We start from the raw sequence: 21,616 nt of genomic DNA on the forward strand, positions 1-21,616 counted from the left end.
CCTCACATAACCAGCTTGCAGCTCAAGACCAAAATCTAACTAGAAAAGCAGACTACTGGTCCTCAAGGAAACTGGTCAAAGCAGGTGTGTTGGGTATATTTGGGAAGAAGCAGATCTAGTGCAGCATGCTGCAGCTTTAAACCTACTGGAACAGCCCAAACTCCCAGGTGGAGCGAGTAGCGCCCAGGCATACAGAGGTTGGCCCATGTCACCCTAGCCATCCCTTTGTCCAGGACATGATGCACAGGTGCCATGAACAAAAATCCATTCATTAATGGTAGCATACGCAAACACCTTCCCAATACTTGAAGATAAAGACATCTTAGTTACCATGTTTCAGGTGAGAAGAGGGGAACACAAGAAACTTGCATAGCCTGTGTGTAGTTCAAAGCTCATTTGACCATATCTATATAGACTCAGAAGCACTAAAGCCAAAAGGAGCACTTAGAAATTCAAATACTGATTTCAGCATATCAACATGGATATTACGAGACACAAGTTTAAATATATTCTTTTCTCCCTATCTTCCATTCTCTCTGTGATTGAGTTACATAGAAACTAAGGATTTTATTTCAAATATAATTCGAAAAACTGAGCTTTCTAGAATTCACACAAACATCTCTTCAATGAACCTTCCTTTGAAGAGGAAGTCAACCTTGCTGCTCTTTTTTAACACAAAGCTGCTATTTGATGGTTTGGGTCTTTTTTTTTTTTTCTTAAATGCCAGCATTTGGTGTTAGAGTGTAAAGATCAATGGTAATAGGAGAAAATGAGGCAACAAACAGTGTCAAAAAAATTTTTGCAAAAATTATAAACTTAGGTGGCGGCAGATAACATATCTGCTAAGAAGGCAGGCTCCAAGTTTATTAGAGTCAAACCTACCCTGACAAATGCAGCCGTCTTTCTGGAATGATTTCCTTTCATCACCTTTCTTGTTTCCATTGCTAGATGGTTCACAGACTACACAAAAAATGAAAGCAAATCATTACGAAAAATACACAGATTTATTAGGCAAATAACAAACTACATGTTTTACTGCATGCATTTAGAGAACAGAAAATGTCAAAATGGACCCTGATATAGTGTGCCCTTACTGTGCTATTTAGTTTTTACTCAGAGAATTTTAGTGACTGTTCCTTAAAGCAAGTCTGATTCTGAAGGCTTGTAGAGGTAGACTTGTTGATTTATTCAAGGCATTAGATCATCCTTTGCTTCCTAGCTATAAATGCTGTCATCACCTCCTTTCTGGCACAAAAATCATCATTTCTAGCTAACACACATATTAAAAAAACAAAGCCAAAACAATAAAAGGATTTAGGAGAAGATGCAATGCTGCAAACAAATCAGATGCAGCTAATGCTCACCTGACATGTGAATCAATACAGTAAAGAGATTAACCATCCCAATCACAGCAGGACTCTGACTATATCTGCAGTCAGACACAGTCTAATCTCTCCTAGATGGAGGATTATAGAAGAGGGAACCCAAATTCTGAATGCACAAACGTGCCATTTATTTTATTAGATATGAATTCTCTTGTAAGATAGCCAGTTTTCTTTTTTGCAAAGACACAATGCATGCCTGTCAAGCAAGAACTTCAGAGAGTTTAGGGTGATAAAATGAAAGATGAGATCAAAGTCCACCTTAAAAACATCTGATAAAAAGACTTCAGACTTATTTTGACACAGACCAATAATCTGAGCAGGGAATGGGAGAACTGCAAATATATCCCCACTTACTAAGATAATGGAGATAAACTCCAGCTTACATGAATCAACTGGACTAGAACAGGCTCCAGATTGCAAAACATTGACCTGGCTTCAACATAGAAACTCAGCTGTTGTTCAAAGTCACGCCCAAATGAAACCTATAAAAGACAAAAAAACACCTAGATTTTACCATTGTAGGCCATTAATTTTAAGAAATATAAAGCTGCATGCAGATAAACCACAGATACTCAAAATCCCCCATATATTACTAAGAAAAAAAAAAAAAAAACATTAATAACAAAACAGTACCTGAAGAATCTCTGTGCTTTTAACTGCTTTCCAGTACTTAACCTTCAGGGAAACTCAGAAGTTTTGCTAGGGTTTTTTTGTCCATACTTCACGTTATCTTCTACTATACAGATCAAGTATTTGTCAAGAAAACAAAATATAAATCCTAGATTCGTGAAGTATTTTCAAAACTAGCAGAATTCTTGATTCTTTACATAACAGGGACAAAGGCTTGGTATAGTTCATACTTAAAAAGAAAAACAAAAAATCTCCAGAAAAAATAGATATAGATCAGTGATTCTGTATTCAGATAACTGTAATTTCTATTCGATAAAGGGCCTCCAAGAGAAATTAGCATTTTCCTAACAGTATATATCAGTAAGAAAAACAGGTTTTCCTCAAGTTTGGTTAATAAGTATATACTTATATAGTACGGCAAAAGCCTGCAACCTTGCATGCTGGCAGGACAGAAGCAAAGTCAGAAAACAAAGCTTGGGTAACAACAGCCTACTTCTAACCCTCCAGATTTTAAAAAAAACAAGTGCTGTCAGCTGGAGTGTCTCAGCTGTCAATTAAAAGCCCAGCAAGAGAAACAGTCTCCAGGCAGTCTACATTTATGTATTCAAAAGGAATTTTTTTCTAATAGAAGTAAAGGTTGCATTATTTATTATTTCTCCATCCACATGCAAAAGAAGTTTTTGGAGAATTAAAAATTATGCTTAATCTATACAGTGAAAGGAATTGCACCAGAAGACAAAAGATTGCTTCTTACATTACAGACAGCTGTCTTCACCTTTCCTCTTTTTCTACAACTGCTGATTCTTGAGTCCTAGTCTCAAGAAAAACTTCTCTAAAAATATAAAATTTTCCACAGAAAACCCTGACTGTAAGGATGACTGTTACAACTGCTTTTCCCTTCATATCTTAATGTGTGCTGGTTTAAAATTCATAACTAGTCATTTTGCTGCTATGGGATTTTTTTTCCCCCCAAACCAAGACTATAAAGCCACATCAAATATTATTACATGTGGGAAATCCTCCTAAAGGAAATTATATATTATACTGCATATAAAGCTTAATAAAGCAAAACTGTATTTAAAACATATTAAATAGCAAATTATTATAGCTGAAGATAAAGAAACCATCAAGAGATAAATTCATATAATTACAACAAAGAACAAAGAGGACAAGTAGAGACAAAGCCTGTCAGCTCTGACTACGTGAAAGAAAAGACAAGCATTGAGAGTACCTGGTTAGAAAATAAAAAGGCTTGAGAACATCTCCCTAAAACATTCTGACATTTCAAACACAACAGACAAGAACAAAAGATTTTATTGGCATAAGGGAGAGAGAAAGGTTAAAAATTAATTTCAAGACAAAACAACTGGAGTTTTTGTGGGACTACTAATTTGATGATACAAATTACCTTATTTGTAAATTAAGATAAACAGAGATAAGAATAACGTACAAGTTCTATTTTGTGGTTTTTAAAGCTGGTATTGGTTCCATTTAGAGCTAGGTAGTAGAACTCATTCGCATACATCAATGACCTCTCTGACCTCTCTGATGCTATAATAGGAGAGAATTTAATTGCTGCTTAACTTTTAAATACTCAGCATGTTTTACATGAGATTTTAAAAGCTAGCATAAAATATGATTAAACAAACATGTGCACTGTGTAACTCTCATACTGCACCATGTCAGCTTCAGCATTGTATGATATTTCTTTCAACACATGTATACTTATTTCACTAAAATACACTGGCTGAAGTTTTCAAAGGTCTTAAGCAAGTCAGACACACAGTGTCTGATTCAGCTACAGAGGCACCTGTTTTTCTCGGGGATCTCATGAAAATCTGAGCAATAAGGTACACCCCAACAGTTGCACACAATTGTCACTCACCATTTTTATGAATCCATTTATCAAAGCTGCTAACATTCTTTTCTCATCCTCAAGTGTTAGTGCACTATAAGAGAAAATTTATATGGTAAATTTTAGAATATTGTTTATCTTATTTATCTGTAAAGGTATAAGCAACACATGATAATTTATAAAACCTTATGTCCATATAAAATCTTTATTGCACACTAAGACCACTAAGCTTGTGACTTTAGTTATAAAGCAGTAAAACTTAATTTAATGTGAATATCACCAATCATTCATCAAACAGAATTCTAAATTAAAAAAAACAACATTAAAATTGCTAAGAGAGTCTTCAGATTTTACAGAAACTCAGATTTTGGCATGAGAAGGATGCTAAACTTTCTTTACTTTTTCTTTTTTTACTGCAGCAAGCAGGTGGCTTTAGTCTTGTGTTACAACATGAGAACTTGAGTAGGAACCAATTATAAAAGCCTAAAGAAATTAGTAAATCTATTCTCAGAATGAAGGTATCCTATTTAAGACAAAAAACTTTAAAAATACAGTTTAAGTAGTATATGTAATAGTTAATGTATTTATTTTAGAAACATTAGTTTATTGGTTTGAGTTTTTTGGTTTGTTTTTGGTGGGTTTTGGTTTTCTTGGTGGATTTTTTGTTTTGTGGGGTTTTTTTGGTTTTTTTTTTTTTTTGGGGGGTTGTTGTTGTTTTGGGTTTTTTTGTTGTTGTTTGTTTGTTTTTAAACGAACCCTGCTACAATTTACAAAATAATTAGCATTACCTTGTTACAGTGCTGCATTTTTGATGACTTGGTAGGAACTGAACCAAATTGATACACAGAAAGTTTCTTTTCAAGATTATCACAGATATTTATTCTATAGCAAGAGTCAAAATCTGCTTTGATGCAAATTTACATCATGTCAAAATCCACTAAGTAAAACTTGTTTCACTGAAAATTGATGAACAGAAAGTTAAACTTCATTAACTAACACAATTTAATCCTTTTACTATTATATACTTGGCTCCAACTCTGACCTTTAGTATATCAGTTACCAATTTCCTAGCTCAGACACCAGATGGGAAGAGAACAATAGTTATATTATACAAATTCAGTAAAGGAGTAAAGAAAACCTCAGCATGATTAGCTCATTAGAGCATTGCCAATCAAAAGAGTCGACTGACGGGCTCTGAAAGGCTCAGAAAACTTGTAATGAGATCTCTGGGTCAGTCACAGGTTTCCAGTTCAATTCTGAATCAGACCCCTACCAGTCTAAAGGCTGTTATCATCCAACAGCTGTTACAGGGGTCAGCACACCCCACACAGTGGGTTGGGACTTTCCTGAACCAGGATGTAAAAACAGATGCAGCAGTTACTTTAAGATAGTTAGATTTTATGACGATTTGCCAGTAAGAGATGACACAACAGCTAACGATGTACATCATCTTATCTCAGGTAAAAGCACTGCCGGTTTAAGGGATTTTAAGGATCCCAGTGAACTATCAAACTGTTTTGGCAAACCATCAGAGGAACCACAAAATAGGGATTGCCATAAACTGGTTAATTTTTTTTAATAAGCTGTTTTAGCTTTGATATATTGTTCTATTTAAAGGTTGAAGTGGTTTTTAGTGCAACATACAGCCAAACAATGTGCTCTAACCCAAAATAAAAGCACTCTAGCTGGTATAAATTGGAATTATATGCCAAATCCAACTTCTTTATTGGCAATAAATCATTCATGGCATATCAAGACTGAGAAAGTTACAAGTTCCTTCACAGAATCTGCCATACTAAGAGGCTCTGGACTCAGAGTGCCAAAGGAAATGGTACACTTACAATTCCACTCAACCCAAACCAGAAGAAAAAACCCAAAATTTTTGCTCTTAAGATCTAAAATTTGCAGCACTGTGATTCTGGGTCTATTTTCAGTCAGACACAGATTTCTGTGTGATATTTTGTAAGTTACCTACAAACCACAGCTATTTTCCACATCCCACAACTGCTATACAGTGAGGGTGCACACAGGGCACTCAGGATCCCTAACTACCACGGCACTCAAAGTCAAGGGGAAAAGAGAAGAGGAGGATTTAGGAGAAAGACACAGATGGTTCAAGAGCTTCTCCTCTGTTCTAGATTCCCCTGCTCAAGTTCCTAGAGATCTTCCAAGTGTTCTTTTAAAGATTTCACACCCCTTTGCAGTGGCTGAAAAAAAGTGGCCCAAAAAAAGGACATAATTGAGTATGGCAGCCAGTGCTTTAATGCTACGTATTCACTTAAAAATACTTTATGATTCACTATAACTCAAAGATTACATTCATTTCACTCTCAAAAATATTTCTTAAAGATTAGGTGGTTTAGTGTCTCTGCTTCACTAGAAGACTCTACAAAACCACTGCTACATTCCTTTTAAAATTCTGCTTCAGTATTCAAAATCAAGCAGTAATTAAAGAGCAAATGGCACATGTTGTCACTTCACTGCACAGCTCTTCCCTCACCACTAATTGGATTCATGTCTTAATCCACCATGAAACGAACAGCCTCAGAAATGTGAAACTGTACACCAAGAAGCCATACTTTTCATAAACAACAGTTATGAGTAAAATTAATCTTACTTCACAGAATCATGCATTGTCTTGCAGATATGCAGAAGAGCATTGAGTATAACAGGATCCTTTGTAGATTCCTGCTGATGCCTACAAAATATTTTAGAAAGTGATGAAAAATCCTGCTCTGTCAAAATGAAAAACAATGAATAGAATAACACCAATTTAATGCATAATTCCAATCATCAGTGTTGTATGACACTACAGAAGTTTTATATTCATTTTTTTAACCAACAGAACTCCAAAGATCACATAGTTAATAGATGCACAATTCCAACACATGCCAGTCTAGAAATATTATCTTAATATACGGAACTTTACTGCCAAGCCACAGAATCTGACTCCGTAAGGGACTCAGCAAGCTAGACATATGATACGCTGAGGCGATCTAAGAACATCAAAACAAAGCAATCCTAGATCTACCAAGAAGTTGTACAGTTTCTCAGCTACTGAGGGACAGACAGGAAGGATAAATGTCATGTTTAGGTACAAAGACACACATGCAGTGGAGCACCACTAAGATGATTAAGGGGCTACTGCAACTCTCATATGAGCAAAGACCAAAAGAGCTGAGACTCTTTAGCCTAGAGAATAGAAGGCTGGGGGTAGAGGGCTTAGCAGCGTATATAAATACCTGAAGGAAAGGGGAGAAAGAAAAAAGTGTTTCAAATCACCTGTTAATTATTTGAAAAGGACTGTTTGACTTTTACAATATTTGAAGATGAAGCTTCATCTTCTAAATTTATTTTCAACAGTGGAAATACCCATTTTTCTACATGGAGAAATGTAGAGACTGTCTCTCTTCCTCCATTATACCAAGGTAACAGTTCTGTGCTGTCACATCAGCTAGAATGCCAAATAATTTCATAAACCAACTAAGGCAACATAAATTTTAAAAAGCTCAGAGAACAACCATTCTGTTAATCTGCAGCAAGTCAAAACCAATATGATTACTTCAATTTCAGCCTTCTTTAACAAAATTGACACATTTTCTTTTCTTTTTCCTGTAAGTCTGGAACACCTTCACAAGCTAAGTGGCCTATATACTGACTCATCTTCCCTAGCAATCTTTCAACACATTCCCCAGACCCTCCAGAGTGCATTTAATCTCAATATTCTCCACTTACTTAATAAAAGATTCCATAATGCACTTGCAAATCTCCACTCTCACACTCTCCTTCTGGAACATATCCAGAAATGGCAAGAATTTCTCCTGAAAGTACAAATACATAAACAAGTAGAATTACATATTTTACAAACACCACACTAAAACAATAAATATTTTGGATACGTTTTATAATCATAGCTGGTTTAGTTAGAATTATTTTAATCTGTTTTGAAGACAGTAATTCATCTTGAAGCATGGAAGAGTAGGACAAATGGAAAAGCACAGATGGCTGAAAGGTATCAATGTATTGATTGCAGAGATCCGGAATAAAACACACAACACAGAACTGTCTGAATCAAATCTTGCAAATTTTAAAAAAGACAATCATATGCTTAGAACAGCTTAAGTTCATGACAAATTCAGACATCCATGGGAACAAAAGGTAGAATATTAAAAACTATGAAAACATGCCACATGCCAGCAACCATTTTGCATGTATCCAGGGCAACTTAGGGAGATCCAAAACATTCAAATTTTCTTCAAAGATAAGGGTTTAAATCATTAAGATACGGAAATTCTTAGTTCTTGTATCATCTCAGGAATATAGCGAGGGTAAGTTTTTCAGAATTATCTGAGCAATTTGTGAACAAGGCTTGACTCCAAATCCACAGCGTCAGTCTTGAATTTAACTGGTTTCAGTACTTTGACAACTGTTGTCTTTGTTACTCTTTCTCTACCTCGTATACAGGCTCTAACCTAAGTTTCACTTTGTTTCAAGGCCAAACTTAAGCCCTATGACAGAGCATGTTAAGTATGTATCATAACAGAAACAGCTATCAGCAGTTACATGAACACACACAAACAAATGGTATTTTATCTTCTATTGACTGTCATTTATGCCACAGTAACAAACTCAGAGAATCTAATAGCCTAAGGAGAAAAAGGTATAGAAAATTAGAATTAGTATAATTAATATTTAAGTAGTAAGCAGCAGAGAGCTTCCAAAATGTTTCTGACCTTATCTACTTGATAAAAAGTCCTCTCACTATGTTAACTTGCAAACAATCTAAATATCCAAGACAGGTAAATTCTCTTGCAGAAACAGTGCAAGACAGTTCTTAAAAATTTATTAAGCAGTGTCACTCACCACTGAAAAAAGCAGGGAGAAGTCATAGATATAGGTAATAACTTTCTGAATAATTGACTGCAGCTAAAGGGGAAGAAAAGAAAAAAGGGGAAAATTATTGTAACACAAGTGAAATTAGAACTATCCACACCAGAGATTATTCTTCTCTAGTTACACTACAAGCATTCATCGATTCTTTCCCCAAAGCAGGATCAACTGCAGCTATGCTGTTCCTAACAGATGCTTTTCCAACATGCTCTTCAGGACTCTATAAAGAGAGGCTGACCAGCCTGCCCAGGCTTTATTTGTTGTTCACTTCTTATAGTTCAGCATATTTTTCCAATTTATAATCTGAAAGTCCTCCAGATCTCTAGACTTAAAACCCAAATAAACCAACAAACAAAAAAGCAAACCAGTCTGCTAAATCTTCTGTAGGCACTTTTATGTACCCTCCAAGTCACCACAGAAACCTTCTTCTAGAATCTCTTCTACCAATCCGTATCACCTGGCAAGGAGTCTCAAGAACTGGACACAATAATTCACTCTAGCCTTAACAAGGCCAAGTAGAGAGATTATTTTATGGCTTCCTTCTGTTTAAACAGCCTCCTATGATTGCTGATTTTCTTCAGCAGAATACCACTGTTGATGTAACAGTTCACTATTGTTACTTCTAAATACATAAATAATTCTGGTTCAGCATTTCTCCGAACTGAAAGACTGATGTGCAGACAAAAAAGGAGGAACAAATCATAGCATTACACTGTTCCAAAAGGCTTCCCAAATTATAGCCAGAGTTTAAAAAGAATTATTTTTTGGTAATAGACATTAGTAATGTTCAAGAATTAATTTCACCTAAGAAAATGCACATCAGATTTTTACAGATTTAGCAAAATAAGTTCTTTACCTGTGGGTAAGCATCTTCAAATGCTCGATCAGGAGTCATGTGTTTGATAACATCAGCCAAAACTGTATTGACCTCTCGCTTCTGTGTAGTGAAAAATGAGGTTACAAACTACAGTAATGAAATCAAATCAAGTCACTGACAACCAGTTGGACAGTTAATTTCCATTTGTCAAAGCATCAGCTTTCTACAGAGGTCTAGTTAAACCAGGAACCTTAGCCATAGCACCAGTAAATCCTTACTTAAACTGGTTCATCTGCCGCTAAAATAAAAGGATAATACGCAGTGCTGGGGAGTGGTGAAGACTCCTTCAAAGCTGCATCTTTTGTCCCTATTCATCTTTCATGAAAGGAAATACATTTTTTCATTCACCCATTAAGTCCTACAGACTTACACTGAACAGTCACAGCTTTTCAATTCTTAATACCAAACTGACTGTATAGTCACTTACTCTGTATCAGACAGCCTTCAAAGGAAACAAAGTAATTTTCACTTACCGTAAAATGTCTACACGTATACTCCACCCACACTTCAGCACAATTGATATAATCCTAGAAATACATATGTCTTTTGATTACCAATATTTAAAGGGGGTTATGAGAAATACACTTAGAAAAATTGCAGTTAAAAGAATTAACAATACTGAGGTATGACTCATGCAGACCTAAAGATCTAGCACTAATGACAAACCTCAAAAGTTGCTTATGTAGAATTAAGTTATGCTTAAGTAGAACTCAAAAAGCAGGGATCATATAAAGATATTACCAGGCATCATATTTTTTGGCAACTGCATGTACCTAGAAAAGGTAAATCATGTCAAACTAAGCATATGCTTACTGAGCAACTAGCTACAATTTTGCCCTAACCACAGAATCAGTAGGTAACAGAATGGACAATAACTCGCCTGTGGGTTCTTCAGCTTTGTTATAACCTTCCAGGCTTCATTCAATATTTGAAGGCGATCATTTTCAGGAGGATCAGCCAATGCCAAGTTTAAACCCAAGGAGCGAAAGAGGAGATGCTGAAAGTTAATGAGAAATTTTAAATTAAAAGGACCAGATGTATGTCTGTCCAGCACTGCTCTAGCAGATACACTGCAGAAAGATTTTTTGGATCAAAATACCTTTTATTTAAATGATGTGCAAGCTATATAGACAACTAAGAGTATAAAAAACTATGTCAGAAAACATACAGGAATTGTTATAAATTACATACAAATAGTTACCTTTGGGAATCCAGATTCATCACACTCCTTAATCATGCCAATGAAGTCCATAGATCTTGCAGCAATAAACTCTGCTCTGAATGCTGACATTACTGAATTCAGCAGCAAAGCACTACAATGAACATAACACAAATCAATACACCTCAACATCAACCAAAATGCTGTTGTGCCTTCATTTACATTAATCTGAACTTCTTAGACTAAAAACTGTCTAGCAACTATTCTAAATTTTAAAAAGGGGGATAAGGAAGAAAAAACCTTCACAAATCAAGTTGGCATTGATGAGAATTAATAGTGCGTAAGCAAAACAAGAAAACATTAAACCATGGGATAAGGAAAAGATAACCCAATCTGTAGAAAACTTGTTCTATACAGGTTTTTTTGAAGCCATCATTTTACCAGAAGTTTACTAGAAAGATCAAGTAAACCAGGAAGTGCTGATACATTTAGAAACTTACTCTCTCTTTCTAACTACAGTTCAGAAGTACACTTTGGCAGGGTAAACCTCTATTGAAGTTTTCCTCACTGACTTAAAATATATATGCACTATAAAAGTCAGATTCCTAGCAGCTGCACTGTTAGGATTAAAATAAATCCAAACAGTCAGTATGATATGATAACTGGCAATGACATATTTAGACATTTATGATTAATCATTCAGACCCGTATTTGCATTACTGTTAAGCCAAAGATACCAATGGAAGAGTGAACTCACTGAATTACCAGAAAAAACAGTTTACTGATACTATTATGCAAAGATAAGAAACAAAATCTAGTATCATTCAAAAGGCAATTCCTTTGGGCAAACTCAGCCATGAGTTAGCACAGAAGAGTCTCATAAAATACTGTGTCCTTCACTGGTCTGAAACAGACAGTTTGAATACAGAGCAGTTTACCTTGAGGGAAATTCTATGGAGCACTTAAAATAGCCCAGCATCCTCTGTGTTTCTAACAGAGCATTAGTGGTTCCATTGCAATTTGACTGGAATGTGCATTTTATTATTAGACAAGTACTTCCAGTTCACTAGGTATATGCTTTGCCATACAGGGAAGCAGGCTGTCACTTTTCACTTAAATGGTTGCAACATAGTTCATGGAACATACTGAGATTATTTAAAGATTTATATACTGTTGCCTCTTGCTTTGTAGTATTCTGACAGTCACAAGAAGATATAAAACCACAGAACTCCACTTGAAAATAAACTGTCTGGGCTTTATAGATCATCTAAACTGGATTATTCAACTTCCCCTTAAAAAAGACATGTCCCAAAACCTCTTTTTTAAAAATCCCCTCATTATACTCAACATTTTGTCCTTCCTTCAAAGAACAAACAGCCACTAAGAGGAGATACCCATGCCGTCTCTTCAAGAAGAAATGCTAAAAGGTGATTTAAAAATAAGTTCCACAAAACAAATCAACACCTTTACAAAATAATTAATACAGCAGAGTACCTTGATTATTTTTACCCATATTATACACTCTGATACAACAGCATCTTTGTATCATATTTTTAGAATCACACTTTCCCCACAATCCTTAGCTCAGTCACAGAATGCTAATGCTGGCATTCCTCAGTGACTAACATATTTTAGTTCCTCTGCCACTGCAGAACTGGGCTGTGCAAAGCACATAAGAAAAAAAATAGGTAACTGAAAACTTTCACAGAACTCAGCCTACCTAATCCAATAAAATTAGCACATCAGCAGGCCAAATTTCATTCATACAGCTCAGAAAGAACATCCAAAACTTTCAGACCATCTTCCTTCACTCAAGGTGATTAGTCTGCACACAGACTTCTAGGAGACATTTGGGATACTAATTTTAATGTTGAAAAAAGCAGTCATCTAAGTATTACCATCTTCCAAAGGTGTCAGCTGCTTTACAACTTCCCTTGCAAAATGCATATATGGGCTGACTGTAGCCAGTGGAGGCTAGGGGGAAGGAAAGGGAGGAAAATAGGAAAAATGAAGCTCAACCATGAATCAGAGACATGGCTGATGGAGAACACATTACGTGTCCTAAATGTTGGCTTAGGAGCAACCAAATTAAATTAACTAACTTCTGTTCTACAAGTAATCTACCATATTTCAGAGTTAATTTCTGGAAAAAATAGATGTTCATAATGACGATTTAGTAAGCTACTGGGAGAACAAAAGCTACACTATGCATCCAAAGTGTTTTCAAATGGGAGAGAATTTTATTACAGGGAGTCATGGGTACGCATTACAGACTTGTGTCTTCTCCATTGTGCAATACTTACTTGTTCCCCAATTTTTTGCATCTCTCCATCATCTCAGTAAGCAGAACCTGTAAGAATTACTTATTAAATTTAGTGATTAGAGACTCTGCAAATAAATTCAGTTTTAATTACTGTACTGAAGTCTACCAAAAGCTGTTTTAATTAACAGCCCAATACATTCCAATAATCCTGTCTTATCCTGTATTTACAACACAAGAAAACAATGGTGTAGTACAACATAAAACACACGTAGTGTATTAGGTACAGCAGCATTTTAATCAAAACCACCATTTTATGGAAGTCAAATTTGCACTCCTTCAGCCATGCCATATCTCAAAGTAATTACTATTTGCCAGCCAGGTCAATTATTTCTGGCAGGAGAGAGTAAGATTACCAACTCTCTGCCACAGAATGCAAAACAGACTGACTGAAATTAAAATAGCCTGTTGACTATGTTAAGCAATTACAAAGCTATAGCTTACTCAAATAATTTTTACATCTGTATAACAGAAGAAACTAATGAATTTGGGAAATAAAGATTAAACTAGCTAAAGGACAGCAAGAAACAAACAGGAATACTGCCTATGAATTTAAAGTGCTATAACAAGCTTTGTGGAAATGAACAATCTTCCCGTATAGAAGACAGAAACAGACAATCATATCTAGGCTCTTTATACTTGCTTTCACACTCAAGTAAGTATTGACTGAGGGTTTTTTTCAGCAGGCAAAATTAACTCTTCACGTCAACACTTTCTTTAGTACCAAGCATTACCACACTTACTTACTTCAGGAGCATGGTATGCAATACACTGTAAAATCCAGTCTATAGCAGGAGAGTATAGAGTCAAATACAAAGGAATCTCCACACATTGTACTACCAACTGATTCTGGACTGTATCCCCATGAATCTGTTGAAATAAAAGACAGAAACATGTTGCTGCGAAAAGGTACATAACAGGAGCTATGATAAACTGAACAAAATTTGTGTATGAATGGAAATGACAACAGACAAGATTACAAAGATACAGATATTCTGAAGCACTCCTTGCATGCTAGGGAAAAAAACATTAAGCTCGTAACACACTGAGTAGAGCAGTTTCAACTTATCAAAATGTACATAAAGTTTCCCACACTATATCTAGGTACAGAAACATCTATAAAACCAGATTTAAGAACTTCAAAGATCTTTTAAAAATATGCAGTAGTTTGGTTAAGGAGTGTATTTATGTGATTTTGCAAATAAAAACCCTATTTGCTTACTTGTTTAAATGTCAGAAGAAAGTCAAAAAAATTTTTGTTAAGGCTTTCTTTGAGTTGTGGTGCCACTTCCATCCCAACCTGTATTAAAATAAAGAGAAAGATTTTTATCTGTATCTATCACCTATGGTTCTGCTTCAACTGAAAGACAAAAATGCATCTTCCAGAGGAATATACCTACTCACACATATCAAATCAACAAACAGCATTGAATCACATGCTTTTGACTGATTATTTCATTGCTTACTGTTACAGTCATGTCCACTGACAACTATTCTGAGATAGTTACAGATGTGTTTAAACACAGTTCTCCTAACATCACCTCCAAGTATCTGTAAAGAGTGTGGAAATCAATGTCTACCTCAGTGCCTGCACTGCAACAGCCTATACTCAATGTATACAGAAAGCCTACAGTGAAGAACATTTAAAAAGTCAGTTCAAGTTCAGAAATTGTTTAAAACCATGTGTATTTATTCAGTGGACAGAATGAAGCAAGTATCCCAAAGGCAAATATGAATATATAGATCAAATATTGATAAATAATACAAGGTGATGCACATACACAAGGCCTGTATAGTAAAGCTGGAACTGCAGAAGAAACTAATAAATACAGACCTGTTTCCAATAACAGATAAAAAACAAATCAAAAAATAAAGATGTGGCATATTACTGAAGAAAAGAGAAAGATGCAAAAGTAAATGAGAAGTTAATGACAGATCAGGCTTAAAAACACACACAAACAAATCCATCTCAACAGCTTAAGGCTCCCCTCTTCAAACAAACCCAGGGGCACCTTACACAAAGCCAAGCCAGTAATCTATCACTTTTCTTTATATATTATTTCCTTTCAAACCATGGGGCTAAAGAGAAACACATCACCTTGCTGTGTAAAGACCTGGTTCCTTGATTTCATGCAAGTGTTTATTCCCACATTTTACTACACTGAGGCTTTAAACATCATTTATATTGACACTACAGGCTTCCTATTCCAGAATTTATTTTTTAAAAAAACCTATTTTCATTATCTTCATTCTGAAATTACGAATATAGTGTCAATAGATGGAATACAGAAGATTAAATGTCTTCCATGCTAATAAGTTTTCTTATTTTAAACAAAAGTCAGGATTTTAACAGCTAGTATTTTATTCCAAGAAAATTTTCACTATTTATTTCGTATGATTATCTTTGCCAACAAAAAGGAGCATGTTAAGCTCTTCCTTCCTACATAACTGCAATTACTATTACTAGATTATTAGTCCTAACTGCTCTATAATTATGCATCTCTTCTAGCTGCATCAGGAGCAGTAAAAAGGTAGACTGTGCATACAAACTGTTTCCTAAAAAGCCTTCAGAAACCTTGCACTATGTAGTAGGAATGATTATGACTATATGACTATGACAAAAATGCAGACATTACTGTATTTCAGGATTCAAATAAACTAAGCAGCTCATCTATCTGTGTAAACCAGAGATTAGTGATTACTTGCAGATGCAGGAATTCATATGAACACCCCTGAATAGTATATGAAAAGCATAGTGGACAGTTTATTCAAGCATAACAGATATATCAACACTGAACAAACTTGTTGCATTTCATTATGGCAGCTGTTTTCATGCAAGTATTGCTAATTAGCAGCCCTACCATTTTCCAATTATAGTCGAGATCTCTGCCACTACTTCAAAATCGTATTTCACAAACATTTTTCCACTATTGTTGACTTTTTGAATCATTTTAGGGTCTCTTCTTGGTTTAGTTTATCTTGGCTGAGCTGTTAAGGTAACTGCAGGAGTAGTTGAAGATAAGAACATAGCCACACTGCGCAGTCAGACAAAAATCCACTGTGTGAACACTTTACCAAGTGGTTTCTCTGCCAAGGAGTTTGCCAGCCCTCTGCCTGACACATACACTCTAACAGTAGAAGGAGGAAGATAAACATAGGGAAAGTGCATATATTAACTATGCAAAGCAGTGCCTAGCAATCAGACAATAGCATGTAGTCTCAAAGTCCAAACTTGCCCTCTATTAGGTCTTTAACATTTTGCTCTACCTGAAGATGAAAAACTGGCATAAGCAGCACATATTATTATTTTTGCTTATTATAAATGCTTAAAGAAAGACTCTCCATTGTTAAAACAAAAGAGAAATTTTATTTTTTGGTTTGTTGGAAGAAAGAGACAGGCTGCTGACTATTTCATATAGGAACAGTGGTTAGAAGAAATTTTCCTTTAGTGGCAGAGCTAGCTGCAGTAAATCTTTGATACAGATCTGAAGTGTTAAATGATAGCCTACCCTGCAAAGGTATGCTCTTGCATAGACTGCAACCAGTGGATCTCCAATTCCTCTAATCATAGACGTTAACCGTGGGAGACATTCCGAAATCCCCCTGTTAAGATTTTTCAGAAATGAAAATGAGATTTAATAATCAATAACAGAATTACATTACCTACAGATAACTTCAGTGGCTGCTTTGTAGACTGACAATTGAGCATGAGTTACAGAAACACCTACCAAAGAAGCAGCATATCAGCATAAAATTTTATTGCAGAAGTAAAATTTTACGTGTATAGTAACACATATCCTATATTCAAATTGCATGTTTTGCCATTAGGAGTAGCACAGATAGCCAGGTTGGATGCTTGGCTTGTAAAAGACAAACAGAGCTAAAAAACTCCTCCTTGCATCTGGAGGAACTGCAGAGCTATAGAAGGGCTGTAATTCAATGTGAAGAAAGCAGCCTCCTAAAGCAGAACTGGCAGAACTCCTCATATGTCTCATTTTCCCACAGGTCCTTTTTGACAGAGCTGTACTAGTGCCTGGAGATGAGGCCCATCAATTCCAGTAAAAGAACTGCTTCTTAAGGATAATGAAGTTGTCACTATAGTAGCAATTTGGCTTACAATACTCATTTAAAAATATAACTGGAAAAGGACGATTACATGTGAAAGAACATTTTCAGCTCAGCAACTGACACTGTTTGGCAACATATGAAGCTTATATCAAGACTTTCAATAGATAATGCTTCATTGCTCTTAAGTTGTTTCTCCAACTCTGTCTCTAGCAATCCAACACATCAATATTTTCCTTTTAGTTTTATATCCCGTCTTTTCACCACACTCATCTCAACAATCTTGCCTCCCTCTCCACCATCTGAAGCCACTGTTCTTTAATTTGCAAACTCCTGATGACACAATTATACATATATTTTTTAAATGCAAGAACTATTGCATTTCAAATTGTATCTCATTTCACCTTGATTTTTTCCATGGCATTCTCACTAAAAACTCCAAAACCTCCCAGTACTACTACTACTACTCAGATCTGCTGAGACCCTATCCATTATTAATCACAAAACTTCCATGCTTAACTGCTTAAATTGGTTTATAAGCCAGCCCAATCCATGTCCTTCCCATACTTAACATTTACTCTTACGTTTTGGATAGGAACTTATTGCACTTAAGTATTGCTGCTTCCACGTAACTAAAATGAAGCCAAGTTAAGGAACAAAACTAAAATGCATGCCATTTAAAAACACAAAAACAAACTTATATACTGAATACATATTGAATGAACTATTTCAAGGCCTACTGTAATTAATCTCACTGCACTTTGTTGATTTTTACAATTTATCTACAAGATTTTGAAACTTTGTTTCAAAAGTTTTCACACATGGACTCTACTTTGTCACTGCCATGCTGCTCCTAGCCAATAATCCAGCATTCACTCACTGTGAAACATGACTCAAAATTAAATTCAAAACACACAGCCTGAAACAAACAAAACAAAGTCAGGATAAACATCAGATCACTGTGGGTTTTACTGAAACAAACGTTCATTTTTGGAAAAGTCTATGAAAAACCTGCAGACACACTCTGAGAGTCTCACTTGACAAGGATACAATCTGGGAATGAGTTCTCTGATTGAAGCAATCTTGAAAAACCAGTTTAAGCAAGTTTCTTTAGCCGTATCGTTAACACACTCTGGAGAAAAATTATCTGGGGAAGAAACCAACAACCCAGAAATAGTTACATTCTCTCTGGAAAGAAGTTACTTTTCATTCTAGGTTTAACACTGTATTCTCTTTACTTTCAATAAAAAATTAGGCGCACCATAATAAACTCGGCAGTATGTTTGCTTCTCAGCTCTCTCATTCAGCAGCAAGAGCTGAGTACGTAAACAGCAAGAAGAGGTAATCAGAGCTTCCATCTTGCATTAAATAAAATTTCAGAAGCTGAAGTCAAGCACTCAAAGCCAAATCTAACCTCTGCTTCCCCCCAAAAGCAGAAATTATAAAAAAAATATTGGGAATCTGTAGCAAGTACATGTACATAAATCTATAACAAATGCATACATATAAAAGAATTGAATCACTCAAATTCTTTACTTTAAAAGGCTAATATAATTTTAAAAAAAATATTATTTAAAAACTATATCGCAAGAAGTAGGAAATATTAAACACTGACAGAACACTTGATTTTGTACACTAAACATCTAACACTGCAGTGTAGTTCTCTCCTCACGAGCTCTGGGACTATTTGTGTCAGCTGCCAGCAGGAAAAAGCTGCCACCGCGGGGTGGAACAGATGGGTTAGGGGGACAGTGCTCTGCTCAGGCAGGCATGCAGTTGCATGGCTGCCTGCCTCCTCTTTCTCTAGATCGCGTCGAACAGAAGGCAAAAATAGGTTTCTTGGGATCAAGAAACTGAGGCAAGATGGTTGGGAAGGATGGGTCCCTCTTCTCTCAGTGAAAAAGCTACATAAGCAGTTTCTGCTGTGAATGTCTTCTCATAAACTCCTTCTGAAACAGTTTTTAAATACCAGTGCTTTCCCATCCTTGCCCCCAGAAGGTGAGAAGCTCCAGCTCCACAAGAAAGTTTCCAACTTCTAAGATTAGAGAAGCCACACACCAGATGCTGACTGAATGCAGGAAGACGTTCTTTCTCATCTAGGTCCACAGAAGTTCTCATCCAACTTTGTTTTGCTTGGTTCCCACAGGATGAGCATGGAGGTTGGGCCCGAAATCCCTGGGGATTCTCACTGCTGTGCACAGCAAACACAGCACAGATTTTCCTACTCCCTCCCACTTTTATAGCTGCCTGGGACGTTCCCATCAGCAAGGGCCCCAGCAGCTGTATAACTGCAGCATGAGCTCAGCTCTCCAGAACAGAGCTAAGTGTGCCCAGGAATTGTGACATGCTACAGGAATTGTCTGCCTTTGTTAATGTTTATAAAAACAGTTTGTCAGATCTGCAACAACTGCATTTATCTTAAATATTTTCTGTAAGTTTATTTCAAATTTAAATATTGGTTGGTTTCAAGCTTCTGGCTCGAATTCTACAGATTTAACTGCAACCTAATGGTACTGTTGCATTGCCAACTACAGAGTAAGAATGTTTCCTATTTCAAGGACATGCATTTAATACACTCCAAATTGCAAGGAAATGCCTGTATTTCCATGGAACATTTCAGTGCCTTCCAAAAGAGGTTCTTCCATATACATTTGTACTGTAGATGTCAAATTTGACTTTTACATTGTGTTGGAACTTCAACTGAAAAAAATGAAAAGGGCCCAGTTTAGAAAGATTATGCTATCCTAGTAAGCTGATCACCAACTCAATGACAGCCTGCTGCTCCTTCCAAAACGTTTTCCTAATTAAAGTAAAACTATCAAGTTCCCAATGTAGCAACAAAAACACCTGTTTACCAATAACTGAGACTCTTAGCTTTGTTAATTTTGTACCATTACCTTTAAGCTATTAAAATGTAGTACTTTCCGAAAAGAGCAAATGATAAGGAAAAAGGAAAAAAGCAAAGTCTTCCTTATTCTAATTCAGCCATTAATGTTTAATTATCCATCTACTTGTATATCATTCTGTGATTTCAAGTCTCAGGAAGACCGAGTTTACATTTAATAACATCAAAGCCACAGGCACATTTTACTATACCTTAGGTATATTCCTGACAGTCAAAATGTAACCTTTCATAAACACTGTGAATGGTGGAAGCTATAAGCAATGGATTTTACTCTGTTAAAAACTAAAATTTACTCGTCTCAAATCAGAACTTTCTCCATAGGAGATACACCGGCATGGGTCCCATTTAACCTTTCTCAAGTTAGTTCAGACATTATTTTTTCCAGGACCACAGTAGAAACAAATGCAAAGTTACCTGGCAAAGAGATGCGATTGTCCACACACATTGACAGAATTCTTTCATACACTAGTTTTCCTGTTTTAATAATACAAAAAAAAAAAAAAAAAAAAGTCATTCATAACAAACTACCAAACTGTAAAACACAAAATGCTAATACAAAGGTTCCCTCCAACATACATTAAAATTAGCTGGACAAAACTTTCTAGAACACTAACATTTTGCTGCCCTCTAGTGAGGCTGAAATGTTAAGTGTGAATTTAGCACTTTGCACACTATAAAAAAAAAAAAATGTATCCAGCTCCTGTAAGGGCAGAGGTAGCACAGAGGTCACATTTCTGCTAGGCCAGGAAAGGACAGCTGGTGTCCTGCCTTTGCTGGTTTGGATATTGTGTTATCTTCAGCAACTTTCAGTAAGCAACAAAGAACGCAGAGGAAGCAAGACCTTAAAAAACAATTGGATCTATGTCATATATCCTGCTAAACATCAAAATAGCCTTCAACTTTGAATGTTGTTATAAATACTTTCCAAAACATAGCAGAAAAACAAGAGAATTACATGAAGTGGATGAGAAATATGTTGGAAAAGTTCAGTGTTAAAACTGAGAGTCACTTCAGCACTTTTCAGATAACTTCAATGTTTTCTAACATTATAAAACTTGATTTTCATCTTATTAACAATCATGTAGTAAGTTTGGCACATTAAATACTTACCAAAAGTATCAAGGATATCTGTAATTAAAACAAATTTACTTGGATAAAACTGGATTACTGTTGTGTCTGAAAGAAGCTTAGAACACTAGAAGGAAAAAAAAAAAACAAAAACAAAAACATTTTTAGATTTTTAGAGGACAATGCAAGTTAGTGTTTCTACTCTAGACAGGCTGGAACAGATGAGTGGAAAGAACCAACACGAACAACTATGCAGCAAAAAGCACAAGAACGTCTAACGTAACATATCATGGTACTCTTTGTACTTTTCAGGTTATTATTCAATTCCAGCAGAGCTAGTCACAGAACTTTTTCTCCCTTATACAACTTAATCTGCAGTTCAGAATTTCAGCTGACCATGCAGATACATGTATTTGTTCAGACAAGACAAATTCCTAAGAGCATAAAAAGACACTTATTTTC

The 21,616-nt window shown here is 35.7% G+C and overlaps 1 protein-coding gene across 5 annotated transcripts in view; it reads right to left on the minus strand.

Annotated features, from left to right (window-relative positions):
• VPS35L (VPS35 endosomal protein sorting factor like) overlaps positions 1–21,616 on the minus strand; it is a 57,287-nt gene that overhangs the window by 22,990 nt on the left and 12,681 nt on the right. For 3 of the 5 annotated variants that reach the window (XM_032983709.2, XM_032983710.2, XM_042798829.1), the window contains 18 exons: positions 21,197–21,281; positions 20,501–20,560; positions 18,232–18,328; positions 17,766–17,813; positions 16,626–16,719; positions 14,339–14,416; positions 13,864–13,986; positions 13,100–13,146; positions 10,839–10,950; positions 10,518–10,634; positions 10,111–10,164; positions 9,617–9,697; positions 8,734–8,796; positions 7,606–7,691; positions 6,488–6,568; positions 3,901–3,964; positions 1,769–1,867; positions 883–960 (listed from right to left, as the gene is read on the minus strand). In XM_032983709.2, the coding sequence (XP_032839600.2) occupies positions 883–960; positions 1,769–1,867; positions 3,901–3,964; positions 6,488–6,568; positions 7,606–7,691; positions 8,734–8,796; positions 9,617–9,697; positions 10,111–10,164; positions 10,518–10,634; positions 10,839–10,950; positions 13,100–13,146; positions 13,864–13,986; positions 14,339–14,416; positions 16,626–16,719; positions 17,766–17,813; positions 18,232–18,328; positions 20,501–20,560; positions 21,197–21,281 (1,467 nt within the window). Of the gene's footprint in view, positions 1–882; positions 961–1,768; positions 1,868–3,900; positions 3,965–6,487; positions 6,569–7,605; positions 7,692–8,733; positions 8,797–9,616; positions 9,698–10,110; positions 10,165–10,517; positions 10,635–10,838; positions 10,951–13,099; positions 13,147–13,863; positions 13,987–14,338; positions 14,417–16,625; positions 16,720–17,765; positions 17,814–18,231; positions 18,329–20,500; positions 20,561–21,196; positions 21,284–21,616 lie in introns of those variants that run through there. The other 2 variants (XM_042798831.1, XM_042798830.1) reach the window with 2 other exon arrangements.

Source organism: Tyto alba, unplaced genomic scaffold (assembly GCF_018691265.1).
Source record: "Tyto alba isolate M040663 unplaced genomic scaffold, T.alba_DEE_v4.0 Super-Scaffold_28, whole genome shotgun sequence".
Taxonomy (NCBI): domain Eukaryota; kingdom Metazoa; phylum Chordata; class Aves; order Strigiformes; family Tytonidae; genus Tyto; species Tyto alba.